The sequence below is a fragment of the Drosophila gunungcola genome, assembly GCF_025200985.1.
Source record: "Drosophila gunungcola strain Sukarami chromosome 2R unlocalized genomic scaffold, Dgunungcola_SK_2 000027F, whole genome shotgun sequence".
NCBI lineage: Eukaryota > Metazoa > Arthropoda > Insecta > Diptera > Drosophilidae > Drosophila > Drosophila gunungcola.
The window spans coordinates 1090998-1112658 of record NW_026453175.1 but is presented as its reverse complement, the minus strand read 5'-3'; the positions used below and the strand labels follow the sequence as shown (position 1 = coordinate 1112658).

Here is a 21661-nt window from a genome sequence, read left to right as displayed (position 1 = left end):
AGCAAAGAGCTACATTTTTAGCTGACCTTTTGGGGGTTGTGTTTGTGGTTTGGGGTTTGGGGTTTGGGTATTTCCAATCCCATCCTTCTTTCATATGAAGTGAAATTAAAACGCAATTGGGATATGCGAGCTGTGCGAAGGCACAGCGTAATTGTAATTATTCATATTGCGCCGCTTGTGTGCTTATGAAAAAATATTCAACAATGTGGTTTTTGCTAAACAGTCTTATTGAAATGTAATAAACAATCACAGGAAAGCATTGTTATTTTTCAACCATTCGAATATATGTACAATACTTGTTTTTTTAACTGAGAAGTTTACTTGGATGTTATAACATGTTTGTCAGCATTTTTATGTGTTTGCTTATGTCTGATGTGATTGAACTCGATTTATGAATAGATAGCATTTCAAAGATTTCGATTTTACGCACATTTGAGAATTTCTGAAAACAAAAATATTTTTCCCATTGCATTTTAGCCGAGTTATCACGTTTCCTCCTTCTGTTTATGTCATTAAACCGGAGACTCGGTAAACAAAAATTGAAAACAGCCAACAGCCGCAAAAGTATACGGCGTCCGTCAGCCGGAAGAAAATGAAAGCGAAGCAATAGTGTTGTTTAGAGAATTAAATATTGTTTACAGATCAGATCGGTGATAATGATCGATCGATGCTCGGCCAATTCCATTCAAAGTTTCCCAGACAGGGCCGTAATATGTGCTAATACCTTACGCCAGACGAGCTGAGAGGGCCAACACTTGTTAGCCCACTCACTAACTGGCCACCCTACGCCCCGGTTTCCACCTCCTCAGAATTCTAAGACACCGCATTGACGCAATCGAAAAGAATAACAAAATTGTTTATTTTGCGCTCGCCGCTTCGCAAATAATAATACTCGTACTTAAACCCGATTATTAACAGATTTTTTGTACGGCGTTTCTGCGGTATATTTATTTTGTTTGTGTTATTTTACAATTCTCCGTATAATTTTCTCATAAATTAAACTTTTCCACATTAAATGGTTTTTGTTTATTACGCTGAGTTAGGGCTGAAATATTTTGGAGATCTTATATGGTTTTGTAGTTCAAGAAATTTTGAATTTTAGAATTTTTTTCTTTATATTACGGACAACTATATCATAAAGCTCCCTTGGGCCATAAGAAAATAAATTACAAAAAATGTTAACTTCTCTAATTTTAATTTTTTTAAATTCTATTGGTTATAGTAATGGTTTAATAAATCAGAGTTACGATTTAAGTTTTATTAAAATCGGAGATCCATATCATTGAGCTGCCATAGGAGCGATCGAACCATCATAAGTGCAATGTTTTTAAACGTTTGCGCATTTAATTCAAATTTTAGATGTTTTAAGAAATATTTAATTTTTGCAATAGCTGACGATGACGATCTTTGCTTTCTTTGTTTTCATTTCAATAAATTTAACAATTTAATTAATATTAAACTGTTATTCTTATAGATATGAACACTTTAAAATAATGATATGTGATTATGGTAAAATAGTTATTTAAGGGTATTTCCGATTTCGGTTATTTATTGCCGAGCCTCTTGACGCTTCATTCCGTCACGAACTCGCGTTCACACATTGAATCGCATTTTGTTTTCAGTTTTCGACGTAGCGTTGCTCTAGACATTCTTAGATATTTTCTCACGGAATTTGATTTTTTTGGCTAGAAGTCCATGGCCTAGACCACGCAGGGCAAAATTCTCAATTAAACCAATTCAATCTCAAATTGTATCAGTGTTTTAGTAAGAGATTTCACACTTTGTCACCTATTTTCCATCTTGGTCTCGTGTATACTCCATCTTTTATCGTCGGGATTAAATTAAACTTGGTCTACACCTGGTCCACGACAAATACACACAATAATTGGGTACACAAATCTGGCCAAATACTCTTCAAATATTTATATAATTCGTACAATTATAGACTTCTGGCTGCAGATCGGGACAATATTTTTAGCATTATCGCCACGGTTTTTTTTTCAGCTTGCGGCGCAATTTCATTTTCATTTCCGATTTCGGCTCTTCAAAAAACGAATTTGCTTATGTACAAACAAAAAGAGCAAAATCGTGTATATAAGTATGTATTTAATGTGGGGCACACACGCCGAATGGGGGTTTTCAAACTGATCTTCTTCTTCTTCTTTGTTTGGGGCGTGTGCTATTGACATTGTACCCATTTGGTCATGAATTCGTTGGTGGGTATCGTCTGGCGAACTTTTTGGCTGACTGTTCGACCGAAGAATTTCAGAATTTCAAGGCTTGATTCGCTTAGATGTACCCCTTAAAGTGGGTGAAGGAAACAGATGAAAGTGTAGAGCCTTGTTTCTATTTTGTTTTTCAAAATGTTTAAATCGCTCAAGCAGGGGATATTCGTATTTCTAACAACCGAAAATGTTTTTCAAATTGCCGGAGTTTTAGTCTGTAAATTTCAATCTATTAAATTAAATGGAAATAATTTTGGGCCTAATATTTTTGACAATTTAATTATTAAAAAAATATTTACCAGAAAATTAATAGGAAATTAACTAACATTTTGAAACCCATTATTCATATTGTTCAACGTGTAGAAGGCAGCGTTTTTGATCCTTAAAATATTATATTATATATTCGAGTAGATCCAGCCTTGTCCGTCTGTTTGACCGTATGGTGTCGCATGTCGAAAACTAAACTAGCTAATTATTTCAGATTAAATTTAAACATAAATCCATGACGCCACTGCCAGACATTCCCTCGTATGTTTTTCACAAAAGATGACGATATGGCATTATTTTAATTTGTTTCAGATAGTTTAAATATCGACTTACAAAATAAAGGAACTTATTTGAATCAAAGCAAGAAATAAAGTTAGTTTCGGCAAGTCGAAACTTATATATGTATCCTTGCCAACAAAGCTACTTATAGATATAAAAGAAAAACCATAAGTGAAAATCGGAGTTGTGTTGCCAACCGAAAGGGTTTTGTTTGATCTGAGGAATCGGTAATTTTTCTGTGAACACATGCGAATCATATTTATCATCGAATGCCGGCATTTGTGATTTGGCAGATGGCCACAAATGTTCGGCCCACCCACAACAGCTGAGAATGAGACTAGATTTGGCGTGGTCAGTGCCCGAATGAGTCGTCTCAGATTGGATTTGTGGTAACCGCATGGCTGTTAGATTGGCCCTGAAAACACGTCTTTGTCAGGGACGAGCATTCCCGGGCAGTTCTCAGCCGCGTGCCCGGGCAACGCCTTTTTTTTCTCATTTTTTCAGCTTTCTTGGGTGCCAGACAGACCCTCCCCCAGTTTTCCCCACCCACCAGTGCGGAAGTGTACCCGTCGATTTTGTCATCGAAGCGCCGGCGATCACGGCACAAACTCGTGGCCATTGTTCCGGTAACCGGTGACGTTTCACCCAGACATACGTTACGAGCACTCCCTCTTTGATTCTCTATTGAAATCTAGATAAATCGGGAAATACTTGGCATAGTCCGAAAAGTAAAATTTGTAGAATTGGGGGAATTCTCCGCCCTCAAAAGAAAAAAAGACAATGCATTGATTGAAATACTTTTTGGCTCTCTTACTTTCTAAATGTGGCATTCAATGTCAGGGTCGGTTAAAAAAGACCTCTTGCAGTTTTCGCAAGGAAGGTAGTGCTTGCATCAAATACTAAAATGCCATGTCAACGTTTGGCTGCTAAACATAAACTTATTTGATATAAAAAAATTAATAAAATTCACTTTTTGAGTTCTCAAAAAGTGCCAACAGTTTTCTTTCATCAAATACATGCTATACATATTTATGTTGTGAAATTATAAGATGTTTTGTGAGAGTGCTTCAAATAAAAAGATAAATTTAATAAATATTTTATGTTCGGCTTAAAATTGTATTTTTTCGCTCTCTCTTAGATTATGTATTTTAATTATATTTTCTAACATAATTCAAGTAGGACAAATCTGGTCTTCTGTTTTAAAAATGTTTATAAGAACTGAACAAAAAGAAAAGTAACATTGTTAATTTAAAGAAAATTGTATGACATTTAAGTACAAACGCTTTTCTTGAAAATAAATAAATTTAAGTCTGCGACCGTCTTTTATTTTATAAAAGTTGAATATATTCGATCTTTCCTGTCTAATTAAAATAATATAAGTTTTCACTGTGATGCAAAGATTATTTCATTTTGTTTATTTTGCATTTATTGACCATATTGACAAAATTATTAGTTGGCTCCGTTTCACTCGTTTTGGCCTTAGTTTTCCGTGCACAATATTCAATAATATTGGAGCACAACAAGTTTTGCTTATTAAAAATTATTAGCAGATTTGGTAACTAATGATACAAACTTCTTTATGATTATAATAATTCCTTAAAAGATTAAGCTTGTAAGCTTCTTTAATTATTTTAAATTTTAATTTCATTTTTCTAAATCCGGTTAAGGACAACAATATATTCTAATTTGATTCAGTTATAAACATAACGATTTTGAAGTCTTTATTTCTTAATGAGTCATTTAGCTGTTACCTTAAGATCTTCGTATTGAAGATAGCGATAATAAAGAGTTCGTTTTAATTAATTTAAATCAAATGGTTAGCTGACTAATGAAAACCAGCTGATAAACTCAATTTATTCGCTGCGTGCGATTCATTATTGGCCAAACAAGAAGGTAAACTACGAATGACGAACAATCTTCTGATTGTTGTCGGGCAATTTCAATTGTTATTGCAGTTGTTTGCTGTTCGCCAGCTGATTTCAATTAAGCTTGGGGCACACGAGCCACTGGCGCGTGTTTTCAATAATACTGGTATCAATGGGAATGCACCAGACAGCCAGACACGGAGTGGAACGGTCATAAAACCACTTGAAAGCCACCATCAAAACCGTCATCCTCCGAAAAGTCGATTCAATCGCGTCCTAGCACGCATCTACCATCTACACCTACGTACTTACTACTTCGTGGAGAGTACCGTGCTCCACTAATTGTCATTTCTTGCAAACCACTTTTAATCCACTAATGCAGGCCCAATGCCATTTCCATGTCCTTGCCTCGCCCCTGGCAGTAAAAATCGATTTAGTGGGAGGAGCAGGTGCAACTGCAGTTGCAAGTATCCTTGAGAGAGACTGAGGCTGCTCACAAGGTCGTTGCTCGGCCATCAATCAGATAAACAAATCAGCCTGTAAATATTCATATGCAATCGTTGGCATTAAACAAGCGATTGACACATCTTACTTCTCATCATCTAATCCCCCAAGTTTCCTGACTGACAGCTTCCCTTTTGCCTGTCAGCCCAAATTGGCCCTCTAGCAGAACCCGGATGAGTAATACAGCAGCACGTAACAATCTTGTTTGACTCGCCTGACAGCCGAACAAGCCCCAAAAAAAATATAGAAACACACGATGTTAAAATAGTCATATATTTGCAGAATGACAATTTCCCCCACAAAAACATATTTTCAGGAATCTGTCAGAGAGCATGATCAAATATTTACTTGGGAGCGCGAGCAAAATCATTTTGATTTTAAAGAACACCTACGAAAGCTCATTTTTGAATTTAATCAAATATTTTTAATGAGATTTTTGATAGGTTTTTAGTACCACACGTGTAGTACATTAAACAGCTTAATGTTTCTTTAATTAAATACAAGACGAAATCTGGTATTATAGTAGATTGCCTTAAAGTACCTATATCGGAACCGAAATAGGTTGAATTTTGTAAAATCAGTCAGTTGTTTCCAAAACGACTTTAAAGGGAAACTCAATAACAATATAACTCACTTGTGACAAATTGTCACATTGAGAGTCATAAATATGCAGTAAATATGACCCATGAAACTAAAAATGGCATGCAAATTAAGTGTCGTGGATTCGTTTCACTTCTATTGAAGTCAAAGTCGTCTTCGTTATATGGGTTTTACATGACTCTCAAGCTTCACTCACTTAAGCTGAATGAAACAAAAACTAAACTAAACTAAAAAAGGGAAAACAACATAAGTTCCCTATAAGTTTGAGTTTATGAAATGCAACTACATCTATTTATTTACAATTGGTTGTTTATTAAGTTCACAATGTAGTCTTGACGACCGCATTTAGTTCCTCTTCGTTTTTCCATCTCTATATTGTGTGGAATATAATAGAACCTGCATATATGCATGTCATATGGGGAAGTGGAAGCCTTGCCCGTTGGCTGCATTCAGAGTCAATGTCAAGGATGTGAGCTTCTTAGAACAATGGGGCGACAAGCGATGTGGCGCCCGCTTTCCCACTTATTCTCAGCCTTGGCAATGGCCTTCCATTTCCCTAGCCCCTGACACGCCCCCTTTCATCCGAACTGGGCTGAGAGCCCTCTGAATAAATTACCATGGGTGCAGCCCGGAGGCCACAGGGTCAATGGGATTGGGATTGTTTCTGGTTCAGGCCAACTAAGAGGCATAATTCTTATCGGTTATGAATGGGTTTCCTTGCTGGGGGTTCTGTTTTAATTTGTGGTAGCTGTGTGGGTGGACAGGGACTGGGGCTGCCTATCTCGACAAGTCTGCTGTTTTATCACCAATTGGGCTTCCGACTGATGTAAAAATACCCGATGGTTGCGTCACTTTTGCCATTTTCCCGTCCGAACGAAACCTTTTGAGTTTTATTTCGGGATGTGGATGTGCCTCAAATGAAGAGCCGACTCTAAGCTCACGCGATTCTATTCGGTGTGCTCTGGTTTATTACCATTTATATTATCTATTTCAAAACGACGTCGCCAGCAAACACTTTCGATAATAACAATTTTACCTGAAGTAAGTGTAAATATATGTAGATGTTTGCACAGAAAAAAACGCTTTAAGGAAGTATTTATGAGATTTGCACATACTGTGAAAATACTTAGTTTATGAAATATTTTTTGGTATTAAATATTATAATATTATTCAATTATTAACTTAAAAGTAAATATTCCCTTCTTAAATCTTAAAATTTTTCAAACTTAAAATTGCTTAGAAAATAAAGAGTCTATCTCTTATGAGATTGTAGTCCTGTTGATACTCAACTTTAAACATGTTATTTATGCTATCTAATTGGAGGTGAAATATGTCTGATTGTGGTTCCATTATATTCAACGGTATACCATTTAAAAACTAACCACCTTTGTTAAGAGTTTTCTTAATGTGTATGAGTTGTACTCGTGTGACGTGATATTGTTTTGGAGCGTTGGGAAAGTTCTAGAGCTACGGACCCGCAGTAAATGAATTCTAGAGTGAAAGCTAGGCCATAAACTTAAGTTTTAAGTGAAATTCTTGACACCGCTGATGACATCGATCGATGGTTGCAATTGGGGAGCAGTAAAGAACTTAAATATGAACTGATTCCTTGTCAAGAGCTTCTAGACAGTCTGTATCACCTTCCCTTTTGTTCCGATTAATCCTATAGGCCCACCTATAATTGAATGGAATATTCTGAGATAAGATGTGAACGATAAGGGCAAACGGAACATTTGTCAACATCAGCAGCTGTTCGCATTTCTTTTTTTTTCAATTTGGACCCTGGTAATTTAATTAGGCCGTCCATTCATGAGCCCCAATTATGCGGAAATCGCTGGGAGCCCGATTCAATATACTACATATATGTGGTAGCTTCCGTCAACAAATATTTGCACCAGAATTTTAATGGGACAAACAACGGGCAGCCGTTGGGATTAAGAGGAAAAAACAGTTTACCAAAGAGATTTTCCATTGTTTATTATTTTTGCCACCATCGGCTATTAAATTGTTTTCTTAGAATTGCAGACGGGATATCCAGCTTAGAACGAGGAGCTCTATTAATAGAGTGTATCCACCAAAGACCTTTGTTGACCCACTAACAACTTAAAGATACAGATACCTATCCGGGACTCACTGTTCCAGTGGTAATGCTCGGAGCAAAGCGCGTGTCCTGGGACAATTTGTCATTTGAATCCAAATCCGAGGAAAATCAGTTGGTAAATAAGAAAAGTTACTTTTGAACTGAGAAAGAATGGAACCAGCTGAAAAAAAGAGCTGCAGTGGCACATGACCTCTCTTCAGCCGAAGAGCGCGGAGAGAGGAAAAGAGGGTGCGCGGCAGAGAGAAAATTCATACACAACAAAAAATTTACTTTACTGCAAGATACCAAAACAACAAGAAGACGTTTTGGTTCGGTTAATATAATGTAGAAGCTTTACAAGATTATGTTAATCGAATTCTTTACGATCGTACAAAAATGTATGTTGTAAAAAAAACGATTTGGGGACTGACATGTTCTTACTAAAGGAATTATCTGTAAAGTGAAAAATAAATTTTTAAGAAATACTTCTTTTGGCCGCGTTTCTGATTGTCAAGGGATAAAGAACACAAAGGGAAACCTAGTAAAAGAGATCTGATTGAACCCTTTGCCATTCTGCAAGAATTTTGTTCACTTTTTAGTGGCCAATTAAGCTTATCTTAATGTTGCAATTATCCGATGCTAATGTTATTAATAACAATATTTTTAAGAAATAAAAGAGCGCCGAAAAGAATCAATCACTGATCATGTTGTTTTGTGGAAAGCAATGTTTGTTATCATCAAGCAAGGATATAGAATAAATGAATTGCTTCCCTAGCTATTAAAGATCTTTGCAACGTTAAATCATCTAATGGACTTTAAGTTACTTTTGCAAATTAATCAAGTCAAAAGGGCAAACTTTACCACAAATTTTTTTCAGTGTCCTCGCTTCCCGAAAAGTATCTCGAGAGCGCATTTGCTCAGATAGCATACTCGCTCGCACTTATGCAGACTCCCTCTGGGCGGGTGAACAAGTGCTGCGGGGTCTCTGGTCGTCTCGTTCTGGGCGAGCAAAGGCGCTCGTCGTCGCTGAAACGTCCGCAAAGTTTCTTTCTCTTTCAATTGTTTTTGAAACTTCGCTCGGATCGGACGTGTGCGCGCTCTGGAAGAAAAAAGTGAAAAAGTGTGTGGCAAAGTGCAAATAAGCCACAACGCGCATGTGAGAAATCAAATTTAATTGAGAAGCATCAAATTGTATACATATCGGGCATACCCACATCGCCGTATGTGTGCGTGTCCCAGTGCTAGTGAGGTTTTCGCCGTGAAAGATATGCTAACTGAATGAAAAACTGAATCGCAAACTAACCAGCAAATTGGAAAAGAGTGCTCGCATTGGGGACACGCAGAGGTGTCTCGAAAAAGGTAAATTTGTTACACAGAAACGACGCCAGAAAGCGATTAGCGATTTTCGACTCTGTGCGAGTGTGTAATTTTCATGTACGGCTGTCTGTTTGTGTGTGCGTGTGAATTTAATTTAATTTTTTTTCGTGTATGTGCACAGTAAAAATAGCTGAAGAGAGATTAAGTACTCTTTGGCTCTCGCTCTTACTCTCTCGTAAGGAGAGGAAACTGAGACGTCACCGTTCACGCAGTCAATTTTTTCTTTCTTTTCTTTTTATGCCACAGACGTGCTTCTTCTTCTTCATGTCTTTTGGCTATCTGTTTTGTGGTTAATCTTTTGTTTTGAATATACTTTATCTACGTCTGTTCTTTGCCTTTGTGTTGGTGAGTGAGATGATCTTCTCTTCGTTTTCCCAGCTCTCTTTTTGTTCTTTCTTTAGTTTTTGTTTTTTCGTACACGTAATTCACGTAGATATCGAAGTCACAGCTGCTTTTTGTTTTGATACGTGAAATCCATAATCAACCTGCTATCGCAGTTAAAAAACGAGAAAACAAAACCCGTTTGGGTGACGAACAAATAACTCGAAAATTATGCGAATAACTGGGTGTTAAATGTGTAAAATCCCCGCCTGAAAAAGTAGCAAAGTTTTCCATTACACTTCGAATTCGCTTTTTTGTTTAAGCTTGCGAACATGACTAATTACTGCTTCAATTGTTCAGCAAGCTGCTTATTTCATTTGTAAATTTTCAAGTGCTCAACTTTTGTTTTTATCGCATTTGTTTTTCGCAAGATCTAGATTGCGTTTATTTCTTTTATTTTTTTCGCGCGAGTCAAATGATAACTGTCTTATTTATAAAGGTGCTCAGATTCCAAACGAGAATATAAAACAAAACAAATATTGCCATTTTATTTACTGGGAGTTTCGCTGTGTTTGCCTTGTTTTTGTTGCCAGGCACTCGCCAAAAATGTAGTTTCACTCGATTACTGGAAAGCTTATCGGTGGGCTGAGTTCACTGTATATTGGCAAAGAGGGGAAATCGGGCACTTTGGGGCGAAAGAAACAAAGGCAGGCCTCCTTTTTGTTTAGTATTAGCGGTGCTGCTCCCATTTAAATGCCAGCAAAATGCTAGGGAAAAATAACAAACAGCTCCAATTCCGCCTCGTTTCGCATTGCTTCCTACTTCATTTGCAAATTGTGAATTCAGTGATTGCAACTCTCTTGGCAGTCGGCCAAACAATTTGTGTTTACTTACCGTGTTACCCAAACGATTTGCCACTCTAATTTAAGACTAATGAAATTTTTCAAACGCAAATTAAAAAAATCCAGGCTAGGTAAATAATAAGTTTTTGTATTCCGACATGTTTTATAAATTTACATCACTAATTTATGTGTTTTATATTTTGGGTTTAAGCTGACTAAAGCTGTACCCTGCCCAGTTTTCGAGAATTCGATTGTTTTCTCTAAACTACTTCCAATTAATAAATTTAAGTTTCCCATATATTAAAGTTAACATACTTCAGTTTTTACCAATATCACTTTCAACAAAATCAAAACAAACTTAAATTCAATTCTAAAGTTATAGTGTCATTAAACAGAATGGTTTTCTTATTTCGATAATGTGTAAAATAAGAAAACTATAGGTAATTTGAGAGATTGCACAATTTATTCGTTAAATAAAATGTATTTTATACCTATTATGGACTCCACTCTAAATTTAATCAATGTGGAATTGGGAACAGAGCCCAATGAACTTTGCTGCTGAGAGTCTCGATCGCAGAAATATCAAACAGCAAAAAAGTTTTGTTAGAATGTAAATGAAATTGAGTTAATGAATGTTTGTTTAGCTGGCAATTCACACTTGTTGTTTTGTGTGCGCCTGTCTGGTGTCGCAGAGTTGCCAAATTCAACGAATTGGTGTTAAAAGTGAGGCGCCTTTTTCCTTTGTAAGCTAAAATGCTGAAATTGATACACACAGTGTAATAACTGATGTATCTTTTGTTTAAGTATTCTTGTGATAGCTGAGGGATGTGCTCTTTGCTTGATTGCCTTTGTCTGGAAGAACAGCTGACAGCTGATTTGAATGTTTTCCACTCATTTGTTTTGATTTGATTTGACTTTGCAGTCGCCTGCTAATCAAATTTGCTTTGGGCAACGCGCCGAGTTTCTCCGGACAAAGTAGCTCGGAATTCGTCCGGCGCAATTGCAGCTGTTTGGGTTTCAGTCAACAGTCCTCTCAGCTCCCAGTTCCGTTCTCTGTCTGCGTTATTCGCTGTCGTTGACCCAGATTCAGTTCACCTTATGTGCATTGTATGCAAACACATACCCCCACTAATGTGTGGCAATCGGGGAGTGAGGAAGCTAGTTTTACGGCGTATATACTTGTTTCTGGCTATGGTTTCCCTAAAGTTTTCCTTGCCATATTTTGCTCAGTTTTTTCCGCTGGCTGATAAGGCCGTTGATTTTCGCTGACTCACCAGCGATCTTTGCCTGATCCTCAGTGCCAAGCAATCAGTTTCAATTAATTGCCTGATTAGCTATATACTTGAAGCCCCCGTAGATTGTGTTCCGTGTTTTAATCAATTTTCGCGACTTTCGCTTGACATTTTCCCCGGACATTAACGGATGGCGGGGTAAAAACACTAATTTATTTAAAGGCTCTTGCTATAAATAACGCTGTCGAAATAGCCGCCTTAGCTCTTGGAAGCAGCGATAAACTTCTCCGTATTGTTTTTGCGGCGTAGACAAGACAACGGAGTGAATCACCTCGAGTTAACGAACCTCATCACCGAAACACTTGATTCCGTCAAAGCGGTTAAGTGCCTTTAGTGGTTCCCCGAACGAATATCTTGGTAGTTGCTGGGTATCTAACTATCTGTATCTACCTCGGTGATTAACAAATGCCGCCGTCTGGTCTCGATCAGGTAACAATTACAGCCCAGCAGCTGGCAAATATGCATTTGGCTATCTTTATGACGTCTGCAGTTCCCTGTTTGCATTACCGATTAGAGAACCAGGCAGTGGGTGATAAATAGAGGCTGAAATATGGGTGTCTACAACGCAATTCGCGAATCGTGCCACTTCTTGGCAGCTTCGATTATAATTATAATTTGCCAGCCGTCTAATTGGAGAACCTTTGATACCAGCCGCCCTATCAGCTCCGGAGATTCCCGTTGTCTCTGTTCACGTGCCACTCGCTTGACTAGTTCCAGTCGAAACCCCTGCTCCTCACCATCACCCCACTGTCAATTCCCCATTCCCCATTCCACATCCCACTTTCAGATTTCCAATTGTTTTCAATTAACAGCACGCTTCGTTAAATGTTTTCTAATATAGCGCATGGTTCACGGGCTGATTTAATTACTATATGCTATGTTCTATTATACATGCCATTGCTGATTGTTAACTGTAGATGGGGAGGGAATGGTGATGGGTGGATCGAGTGGATCAGTCAGCTACAGAGTGAATGATCTTCTAAAGCGCACTCGAAATTTGATAGGTCGCCAAATGTTATTGATCTTCCCACATCAGCTGAGCTTTGTCTAGTGGTTATTGATCTTAAAGGTGCATTGGAATTCAAAACAGAGATACGCAATTTGAGTGCATACTTAGTCGCAAATTGTAGCATTTTACCCACTGAAACAGAATCGTTCATGAGATGTTAAGATCGAATTGAATGCATCTAAATATTATGAAATATCTTAATGATTCGTCATCAGAATCACAGCCGGAACATGATTTGCATTCTGCGTAGTCGCGTGTCGAGTGTTCCGTGGCGGAAATGACATTGAACCCCCGGCCTGCGTTTCGAATGCACTTGCTCCTATACGATATGATCAGATCCGATCTGAGTATGAGAACCGGTTCCATGTCGGTTGATTGAACGGTCAGGGCATGATTCAGGCCATTAAGCGAGCATGTGTGGCAGGTTAAGGCGATCGCTTATTTAACCCAATTTTCCATTAAATTAATCGCATTTGCCCGCCCTGCATCTCTCTCGTTGCAGACTGAACAAAGCAGCAGCAGCAGCAGCAGCCGGATAAACGGATTTCCCAAGCAGCGCGTCCAGCGGGAACAGCTCCGGGGAAAAGAAAAGCGGCCAGCAATCGTTAAACTGTTTCACGCGGCGGGGAATGGTATATTTCTTGGGGGATTGGGGCATGGGAGATTCTGACTTGTCGTCATATCAGCAACATGTACCAAATATACAGCAGCCACAACGCATCCATGGACATGATCTACTCTTGCAACAACAGCAGCAGCAGCTCCCACAGCAGCAGCAGCAGCAACAGCAACGCCAGCAGCAGCAGCAGCAACTTGTGGCCCAAATCTCTAGTAGCCTAAGCCAGTTGCAGCCGCCGCCGCAGTTGCAGTTTGCCAGTGGTTCCAGCTTCCTGCAGCAGGGCACTACTCCCTCGCCATCCCAGCAGCAACATGTTGGTCCTGTCAGCAGCAGCAGCAGCAGCAGCCTCGTAACTGCCAATCTCCAGCAGCTGTCGGTGAGCAGCAGCAACTCCAGCAGCAGCAGCAACAACAACACCACCAGCGGCTGCAACACTCCCACCAAACCGCAACAGCAGCAAAAACTACTGCTCCCAGAAGCAGCTGCTCCTGCTGCCTCCGCTGTCGGCAAGCCATCCAAGAACCCTCAGCTAAGCAAGGATCTCCTGGACAATGAGGATGAGGTGGCACTGCACCCGCTCTCCAACCAGGTGAGTGATGCTGATTTATGGTCTATACTAGAATATTATATCTGAGTGACAGTTGTTACTAGTGGGAACACATGTTTGGGAAACTGTTTATCCTTTCTTAAACATGTATTTAAGAAGTTTATGGCAGATTTTCGAGGATCATGTTCTAAAGAGTTTTTGAGCTTCCGATGTTCTTTGGCAATTCATTCAATACAATTGCCAAAAAATATCGCAAGTTGGAAGAATTCCCAAATAGAGTGAGAGATTTTGTAAAGGTGTTTTAAAGTTCTGTTGACATAATAACTAAACGGCATCATTTGTACTGAAACTGGAGGATTTTTAAACCTAACTTCTAAATCCTCCAAATATATACCCTTGCCAGCTATTTAAGAGCAATTCAATAGAACACAGTTTAGCTATAATGAAGAGTATTTAGGTACTTTGGGCTACATCTTTTTGATCTCGATGAGCAGGGCGCTGTACAGCGACTGGCAGAACTCCTCCAGGCCCGCGTACGTGTTCTTCTCGATGAAGGCCTTGACCACCGCCCACACGGACTTGAGGAACTTCACCTGGCCAAAGACGAGGACGTCCGTGTACTCCTCCACGGTGGCCCTGAGGCAGAAGTGCAAAAGGACCACGAAGGCGTCCGCGTAGGGGATCTCGGCGTTGACGCTGTACACATCGATGGAGTACAGCTGGCCGGGTTGGCTGCACTCGCGCATGACCTGCGTCTCGGTGACCTTGACCGTCTTGGGGCCGACGTTTGATTGGAGGGCCACGGTCACCGAGACCTTGCGTTCGTTCTGGCCGGCGGAGTTGCGCGCCCAGCCGCCCATCCGCAGATCGGTGGACCTGCGCCGCTCGTGAAAGCTCTGCAGGAACGGCGAGGCGGAGAAGAGGATGTTGAACAATGCGTCGACCCGCACCATCAGTCGCTCCTGCAGCAGCTTGCGGCCCTCGTGCGTCGCACTGCAGCGGGCGGTCAGCTCCTCAGGCTTCCTGTGCCCTAGCATGTGTGGGGCCGTTTTAAAATTGACAATGTTCGAGTGTCCCGATGGGTCGATTGTGTTGCGGTCGATCTTGCCCTTTTTACCGCGCTTACCGGATGCTGACCGAATTGTATCCCTGCTGTTGAGGGCCGTGTTTCCCACCGTAAGGCACCGCGTATTCCGCTTGCGATTCGACCGGCCTCGGCCCATGTCCGTCTGGGTGTACGTCGACTGCCTCGGTGTCGTTGGCTGCGGTGGCTTCTTCTTTCCGCCCAGGCTCACGTCGGCCTTGGAGCGCCTTTCGTCCTTTCCGGCTGTCGAGTTTCGCCGGCTGCCCCAGAAAAGGCGATGCTTGCTGCTGTCAGCCGATGGCGGATCCTGGAACTCGTTTGCACGACTCCTGTTTGTCGACTGCTGTGCGTTCCGTCGATTGGTGCTGCTGCTCGGGCTAGGCGGCTTATCCATCACCAATAGTTTTCCCATTCGGTGCTTCAGCTGGGCCTTGATCGACTTCATATTCTACCCAAGATTCATGGTCATTTTCAATTAAAAAGTTGTCAATGACATCATAAAAACGAAACACTCGAAATTTGTCAATAAGGTCAAGGAATTGAATGATGTCCAGGCCTAGTTTCTCATGGCTGTCTAGATTTGTTTGCTCGGGAAACTTTCGGTGAGAGAGCTCGATAAGCCTGGCATTTTTTCACATTTGATTAGATTCATGAAATGACGTAGGCGAAACGATAAGATATAACAATAAGGATTATAGCCACGCTCCATTCAGCAATCACAGACAGAAACTAGTTAGCTTATGTTTTTGATAAAGAAAAAACATAATAAAGATCTGGTAAAAGCACGGAGAAAATGCTACACAAGAATGGGAAGTGTATAAATAAAGTAAAACAAAAATGTTGTTTTATTTTTGAAGATTTAAAAAGCACTTGCTTAAGATAACGCTTAAATAGGGCCTTAAACAATACACTTCAGATTGCAGAAGGTGATTAAAGATTAAAGGTGTCACAAAGAAATATATGTAGAAAGGCAGGGAATAGACTTTGGAGAACCCTTAGATGTTGTACTTGCAACTCAATTAACTTGCGATACTAAATTTGACTTTATCTGCGTTTTCACAGGTCGGAGGACACACTCGCCTTTTGCTGCTCAACCAGTCGACGGTGATCAAGCCGTTGAACCTGCGTGAATTGGACTTCTACCAGAACATTCCGCAGGACATACTGAAGTTTGTGCCCAAGTACAAAGGTAAGATACCGACTGTTTCACCAACCGCATCAAAAACTGATCACACGTTTGAATACCAATTATCGATTCTGTCGAAGCGCTTCATTTGCTCTTTCGTTTCGAATTAACTAATCCATACAATCAAACAAAGAACAAAAAATATATAAAACATACTGAATCGCGCCAAGCATTTGTCATGCGTCTTGAGTTCTGAAATCGCCAATTTTTATTGAATCGAACTTTTGTTTTTGTACTAACTCGCAACAAACAAAAATGATAAAGCCAAACAACCAACCAATTTGCGTTTGCTCCTCTTGTATCGTCCCTAGATAAAACCAAATCGCATTCGAAATATCATTTTATTTTTAGTATTTTTTTCTCTACAACTATACATCTAAAAATTTTGTGATATACTTAGTCTGTAAGTTGATTATTGAAAATGGAAATAAAACCAATCACAAAAACAAAAGCAAAAAAAAAAAAAAAAAAAAAAAAAACAAGAAAAGAAAAGAAAACTGACGTTTAAAGACTGAACCATATACATATAATATGTAGCTAATCTATAGCTTTAACGATTTGTAATACAAAAGCGAAGATCGAAAATAAAAGAACCAAAAAAGTTATAGCCGCCACATGCCACAGAACATTCTCTGAATCGACGACGCCTGGGACTAGTCACTAGTCCGGGTCGCCACCGCCCGAACCAGAGACTTTTCCGATTAAACCCCCTTAGTTAGTATTACAGACATCAATGGGTAAGTCTCAAACCAAAACCACCAAAAAAAAAAAAAAAAAAAAAAAAAAAAAAAAAAAAACCAACCAAATACCAAGCAAACTCCAACTCAAAAGTAAAGTAAAGTAATCGTTAATAAACTCCCTCCATTAGGATTATACAGTTTTTGCTGTCAAAAATTGTACAATCGTTTAAATGGAAATGGAATAGTTTAAACCCATGCACTCCCTCGATTCGGGGCATGTACATATATAGAGATTATGATTGCCCGGATCGGGGGGCGTGTCCCGCCACTACATGTACGTCTATGCTCGTATTATCCAAAGGTTCGAGGTGCCTGCCTGACAGACCCGCTCGAGATCTGCCGCCGAACCAAGCAAACCTCACCGAACCGAACTGAAATGATCCGAACCGGAGTCCGGAAAGAGTCCTCCCCTGTCGGGATCGGGATTGGGATCGGGATCGGGAAAGCCTAATGCCGATAAAGTGTAAAGAATCTTTTTTTTCCGCAATGCAACAAAGAAAATCGAGTTTTATTTTATGTGTTTGTTCAGAACGCACATCGTGCCGCCCTCCTTCCCTCAAACGTTGTGTTGTTGTGTAGTCATCGTCGCCGTCTCCGTCTCCACTCCGCTCGTCTCATCTCGATCCCTAGCGATCCTAAGCGATCGGGTCCGCTCTGCTCTGTCGGTTAGAAAGAATGCAGGCGAGCCAAATCGAATGGGTTTGTATGATTAAAACACATCTATCTATCTAATTTACATATGTTAATTACCAATATACCATACAAATACGATACGATACGATACGATTACACGTACACGTATGATAGTTAAGATATAGTGTGTTAAGTCAAGGAAAATCGAAGCCAGTTTTTTTGTATCCTACATTTTCCACTTTCTTTTGCACTTGTTTCTCCGTCGGATCGCTAAGTCTCTTTCTATCTGTTTTGCACCAACCTAGCTTAGGATTAGGCCTAGTTACTATTTCCATTTAACCGCATAACATTTGGAAGCCATCTGATCCGTCTGATGTTGGAAATGCATGAAGCACTTGTCGATCGAACTCATTGCACTAAAAACAACAATTGTTAGAAACTCTACTCACTTGATCAACAAATACCTAGAAAACTTGATAATATGTTTGATCTCCTGAGCAGGGTTGCATTTTCATCATCGCTGAGTGTAATCGTGTTTGTCTGTCCTCAACCATTTCGTGTGTCTGCTAACAAAGTCTCAGTAACCGCTGCCTCAGCCTCCATTTGCCACATCTTAATAACCCCCCCCCCAACCCAAACCCATTTCCCGTGTCGATTCGATGCTAAACTACAAAACCTACAACCAGATGAGAAGAAACCTACAACCAGTCGCAGTTTAGTAATCCCTTTCCCCGGCTCGTCTCTGTGTCCATTCCAGGCGTCATGCAGGCCACCACCATGGGCGGAGCCAAGCTGGACAAGCGCTACTCGCCCAGTTTCCGGGATGAGGCGGCCGCCGTTCCCGTCCGCAAGATGAGTGCCTCCAAGAGGAAGCGGGATGAGGTGCTGAGGTGGGTACTCCTTGAGCAATCAAACACAGAGCGGTGATTAATTGCATATTCCGTTGCAGAATGAAGGTGCACAAGAACGGTCAGGCAGCCGAGGTGATCAAGAGCATCTCCCAACTGGACAACACAAATAAGCAATGTAGGTATTTAGCTTAATTTAGATTGTTCATTCAGTGAAACAAAAATCGATGGAGAACAACCTATTTCTCTGGTTTCCTCCCCTCATTTAGGTGTTTATTTTTTCCATGAAAATTTTGTTAGCAATATAATTTATTATCTTTAAAGATGATATTTACGCTGCCGGGCTCACATAAATCTATTTATTTCAAACGCCCACAAGAAAAAAAAAGTGTATAAATAAATCTTGAGATGAAATTAAATTCAAATTGTCATTCATTATTTAAGAAAACAATGTGCTTGTGGATTTAACAAGCCCCATTTAAAATTTAGTGATTGTTTCACAACCACATGGTTTGTTTTAAGTTCTTAATATGTAGCTAATAAAATATCTAAAACTCTAAAATATATTTCAAATTTACAAGAAGTAAACTTACGTTGCATACACTTTCCTTTCAGACTTCCTTATGCTCGAGAACATCACCTCGCAGTTCCGGAACCCCTGCATCCTGGACCTGAAGATGGGCACTCGCCAGCATGGAGACGACGCCTCGGCGGAGAAGCGTTCCAAGCAGATGGCCAAGTGCGCGGCCAGCACGTCCGGATCTCTCGGTGTTCGGCTATGCGGAATGCAGACCTATCTGGCCGATCTGGAGCAGTATGCCAAGCGTGACAAGTACTGGGGCCGCGAGCTGAACGAGAACGGGTTCAAGACGGCGTTGCACGACTTCTTCCACAACGGTTACCGCCTACGCATTCGCGTCATCCGCAAGATTCTGCAGCGCCTGCTGCAGTTGCGCAGGGTGATTGAGAAGCAGTCGAGCTATAGGTTCTACTCCTGGTGAGTCACAAAAAATGGCATTCGCTTTTGTCCCAGTTGTGCCTCCATTTCGACACGGTTCTAATATAAGTTATCCCTGATTTCCAGCTCATTGCTTATTGTGTATGAGGGTTTTGAGGAAAACCCGATGGCCCACCCGTCCTCGATGGGTGTGGATGAGTGGCCGGAGGCACCCAAGTCGGCCACCGTGCCCGGCACCGTCTTCGACTACCATCCGGAGAACAGCATAGACGAGGACGATCTGGAGGATGAGGACGAGGCGGGACACGAGGCTGGCGATGAGCTGGAGGCGCACGACACCGACGAGGACCTACACCTGGTGGCAGCCGACAGTGGCAACGCCTCGGCCACCAACAGCAGCACAGGTGGCGATGCCTGCAACTACGATGCAGATGCCTCCAACGATTCCAGCTCATTGCTCAACCTGGCCACCAGACGGCACCTGCACAAGCGTGGGTTCGCCGAGGCAGCGGCGCGGGGTGTGAAGCAGACGGCAGCCAACAACACCACCACCGACGAGGAGGAGGAGGAAGACCACCCCGCCGCCATGCCACCGCCCCGCAGTTGTGGTGTGATGGCCGCCAAGGCGGCAGCTGCTGCAGCCGCAGCTGGACTGGCCGGAAAGGGACAAGGCGCATTCATTCCAATCTCCGAAGAGACAGTATTCTGGACCCAGAGCCAGCGCTGCCCAGCGTGACGACCTCATCGCCACATTCCGGTGACTCGTGGATGAACTACAGCAGCAACAGCAGCGACGACTTCTCCGGCTTGTCGGAGCAGATCAAGGCTGTGGCCAGCGGGCGGCAGACATGTAAGAATCCAAGGCCTTGTTTATTATGTATAGATTGATAAAAGTTTTCCATTGCTTGCAGGCAACAACAGCAGTGATGACGCCAGTTCCGATTACGAGAGCAGCATAATTGGGCCCACAGAGGCCATGTTCAAGCGCTACAAGTCGCAGCAATCGTTTGACGCGGCCGCAGCCGCCGAGGCCGCTTCCTCCCCGCCCCTCACTGCCGGCAACTCGAGCGTCTCCAACGGCGGCACCACAGTGCGCTCCCTGGTTTCGCCCGCCTCCTCCAGCGCCTCGTCTCTCAAGTCGGTCAAGGGTGCGGTGAAGCGGCTGCGCTGCAATGACGACGACCAGCAGTCGGCGGCCCTCGGGGAATGTGATTCGCGGGAGGCCAAGAAGTCGACAATCACCTCGACGCCGTATCGGCCGTGTCCTCGCCAGCCAAGACCACGCCGCAGTTGCACAGTTGCGAGAGCATCTCCAATCCGCACTCCCTGCTGGCAGGCCTGCTGCTGGACTCCCTGGACAACAACAACGAGCAGCATCGCAATACGGCCCTGCTGCAGCACAGCTCCAAGTCGCTGGACATGTCGGCACCGCCCACAGATGACAACCAGTGCTTCGTGGACGTGCGCCTCATTGACTTTGCCCACACGGCATTTGTGCCGCGCAACGGTAGCATGCTGCCCACTCCGGCGGCTGCTCCGGTGCACCATGGACCCGATGGGGGATTCCTCACCGGCCTGGACAGCCTCAACCGCCTGCTCAACGAGATTCTGGCCGAGGAGCGCCTCTAAGGGGACACTGACAGCAAGCAAGGAAGGAAGGATGAAAATCATAATGAGGGGAACTGGGAGGAAGACACGTTAAAAGTACAATTTAATTTCAGAATACCTAAATTGTTGTAGCAACATGCGTTAAATTATGAAACAAAATCAACTAATCTTTAGAAATTCGAAATGTGATTCAAGCAAACCTATTTAACAACCGGATATAGCCCCTAACTTTTAACTTTTAACCAACGCGTAATATTAAGTGCAGGGCGGAGCGAGTTCCCCCGACTAATCGCAGCATTTGTGGAAAACGAAAAGAGAATTTAAAATTGATTTGTGAAAAAAAGTCGCTTCCAAAAGTAGATGAAAGTAAATAGTTCTTTAGATTGAATGAGTGTGCATCCTGCTGCATTTCACATCCAGATCAGAGATAAGTTGTTCGGCAAAAGTGCATATAGTTTAACCTTTTGTGAGAGTTCTCGTGTAGCACACCTATATATGTATTGTACGTTCAAGCGAGGACACTCGGATCGTGCGTTTTTATACCTAGCCATTACGATACAATGCAAAGTGACAAAGCGACAGACCGTAATGATCAGTATTTCGTTGTATGTATCTATGCTTAAAGTCTTAGCCCGTTTCCTTTTCCAATTGTAGTGACAAAGTTTCGAAGAGCCAGAGTTTACTATATATACTATATAAAATACATGCAAAAACACATTTTTAAGTTAACGATTAAAGAGAGAAACGCTATTAATATATAGATCCTACAAATATTAC

At 41.5% G+C, this 21661-nt stretch overlaps 3 protein-coding genes across 4 annotated transcripts in view; 1 reads left to right on the top strand and 2 right to left on the bottom strand.

The window, feature by feature from the left end:
- Positions 1-21661, bottom strand: part of LOC128256682 (aminopeptidase N) — a 153679-nt gene that overhangs the window by 38629 nt on the left and 93389 nt on the right.
- Positions 8866-21590, top strand: LOC128256681 (uncharacterized). Its single transcript, XM_052987203.1, is given in 10 exon segments — positions 8866-9179; positions 13164-13869; positions 15974-16100; positions 18228-18360; positions 18420-18496; positions 18934-19315; positions 19403-19980; positions 19983-20126; positions 20188-20526; positions 20529-21590. Coding segments are annotated over 9 exon segments (2736 nt in total). The 5' UTR covers positions 8866-9179; positions 13164-13290; the 3' UTR covers positions 20906-21590.
- On the bottom strand, positions 13975-16011 carry LOC128256693 (protein Aster-A). 2 transcript variants are annotated; one of them, XM_052987217.1, is made up of 3 exons: positions 15927-16011; positions 14954-15893; positions 13975-14857 (listed from the first exon to the last, which is right to left on the bottom strand). In XM_052987217.1, exons 2-3 carry the CDS (start codon positions 15354-15356, stop codon positions 14295-14297), a joined length of 966 nt encoding a protein of 321 aa, XP_052843177.1. In that variant the 5' UTR covers positions 15357-15893; positions 15927-16011; the 3' UTR covers positions 13975-14294. The 2 variants fall into 2 exon arrangements, with proteins under 2 accessions (XP_052843177.1, XP_052843176.1); XM_052987216.1 differs by having other exon boundaries at positions 13993-15893.

Coding starts and splice junctions, on each gene's coding strand:
- LOC128256693 (XM_052987216.1), bottom strand. CDS start 15,356: ATGAAGTCGATCAAGGCCCAGCTGAAGCACCGAATGGGAAAACTATTG.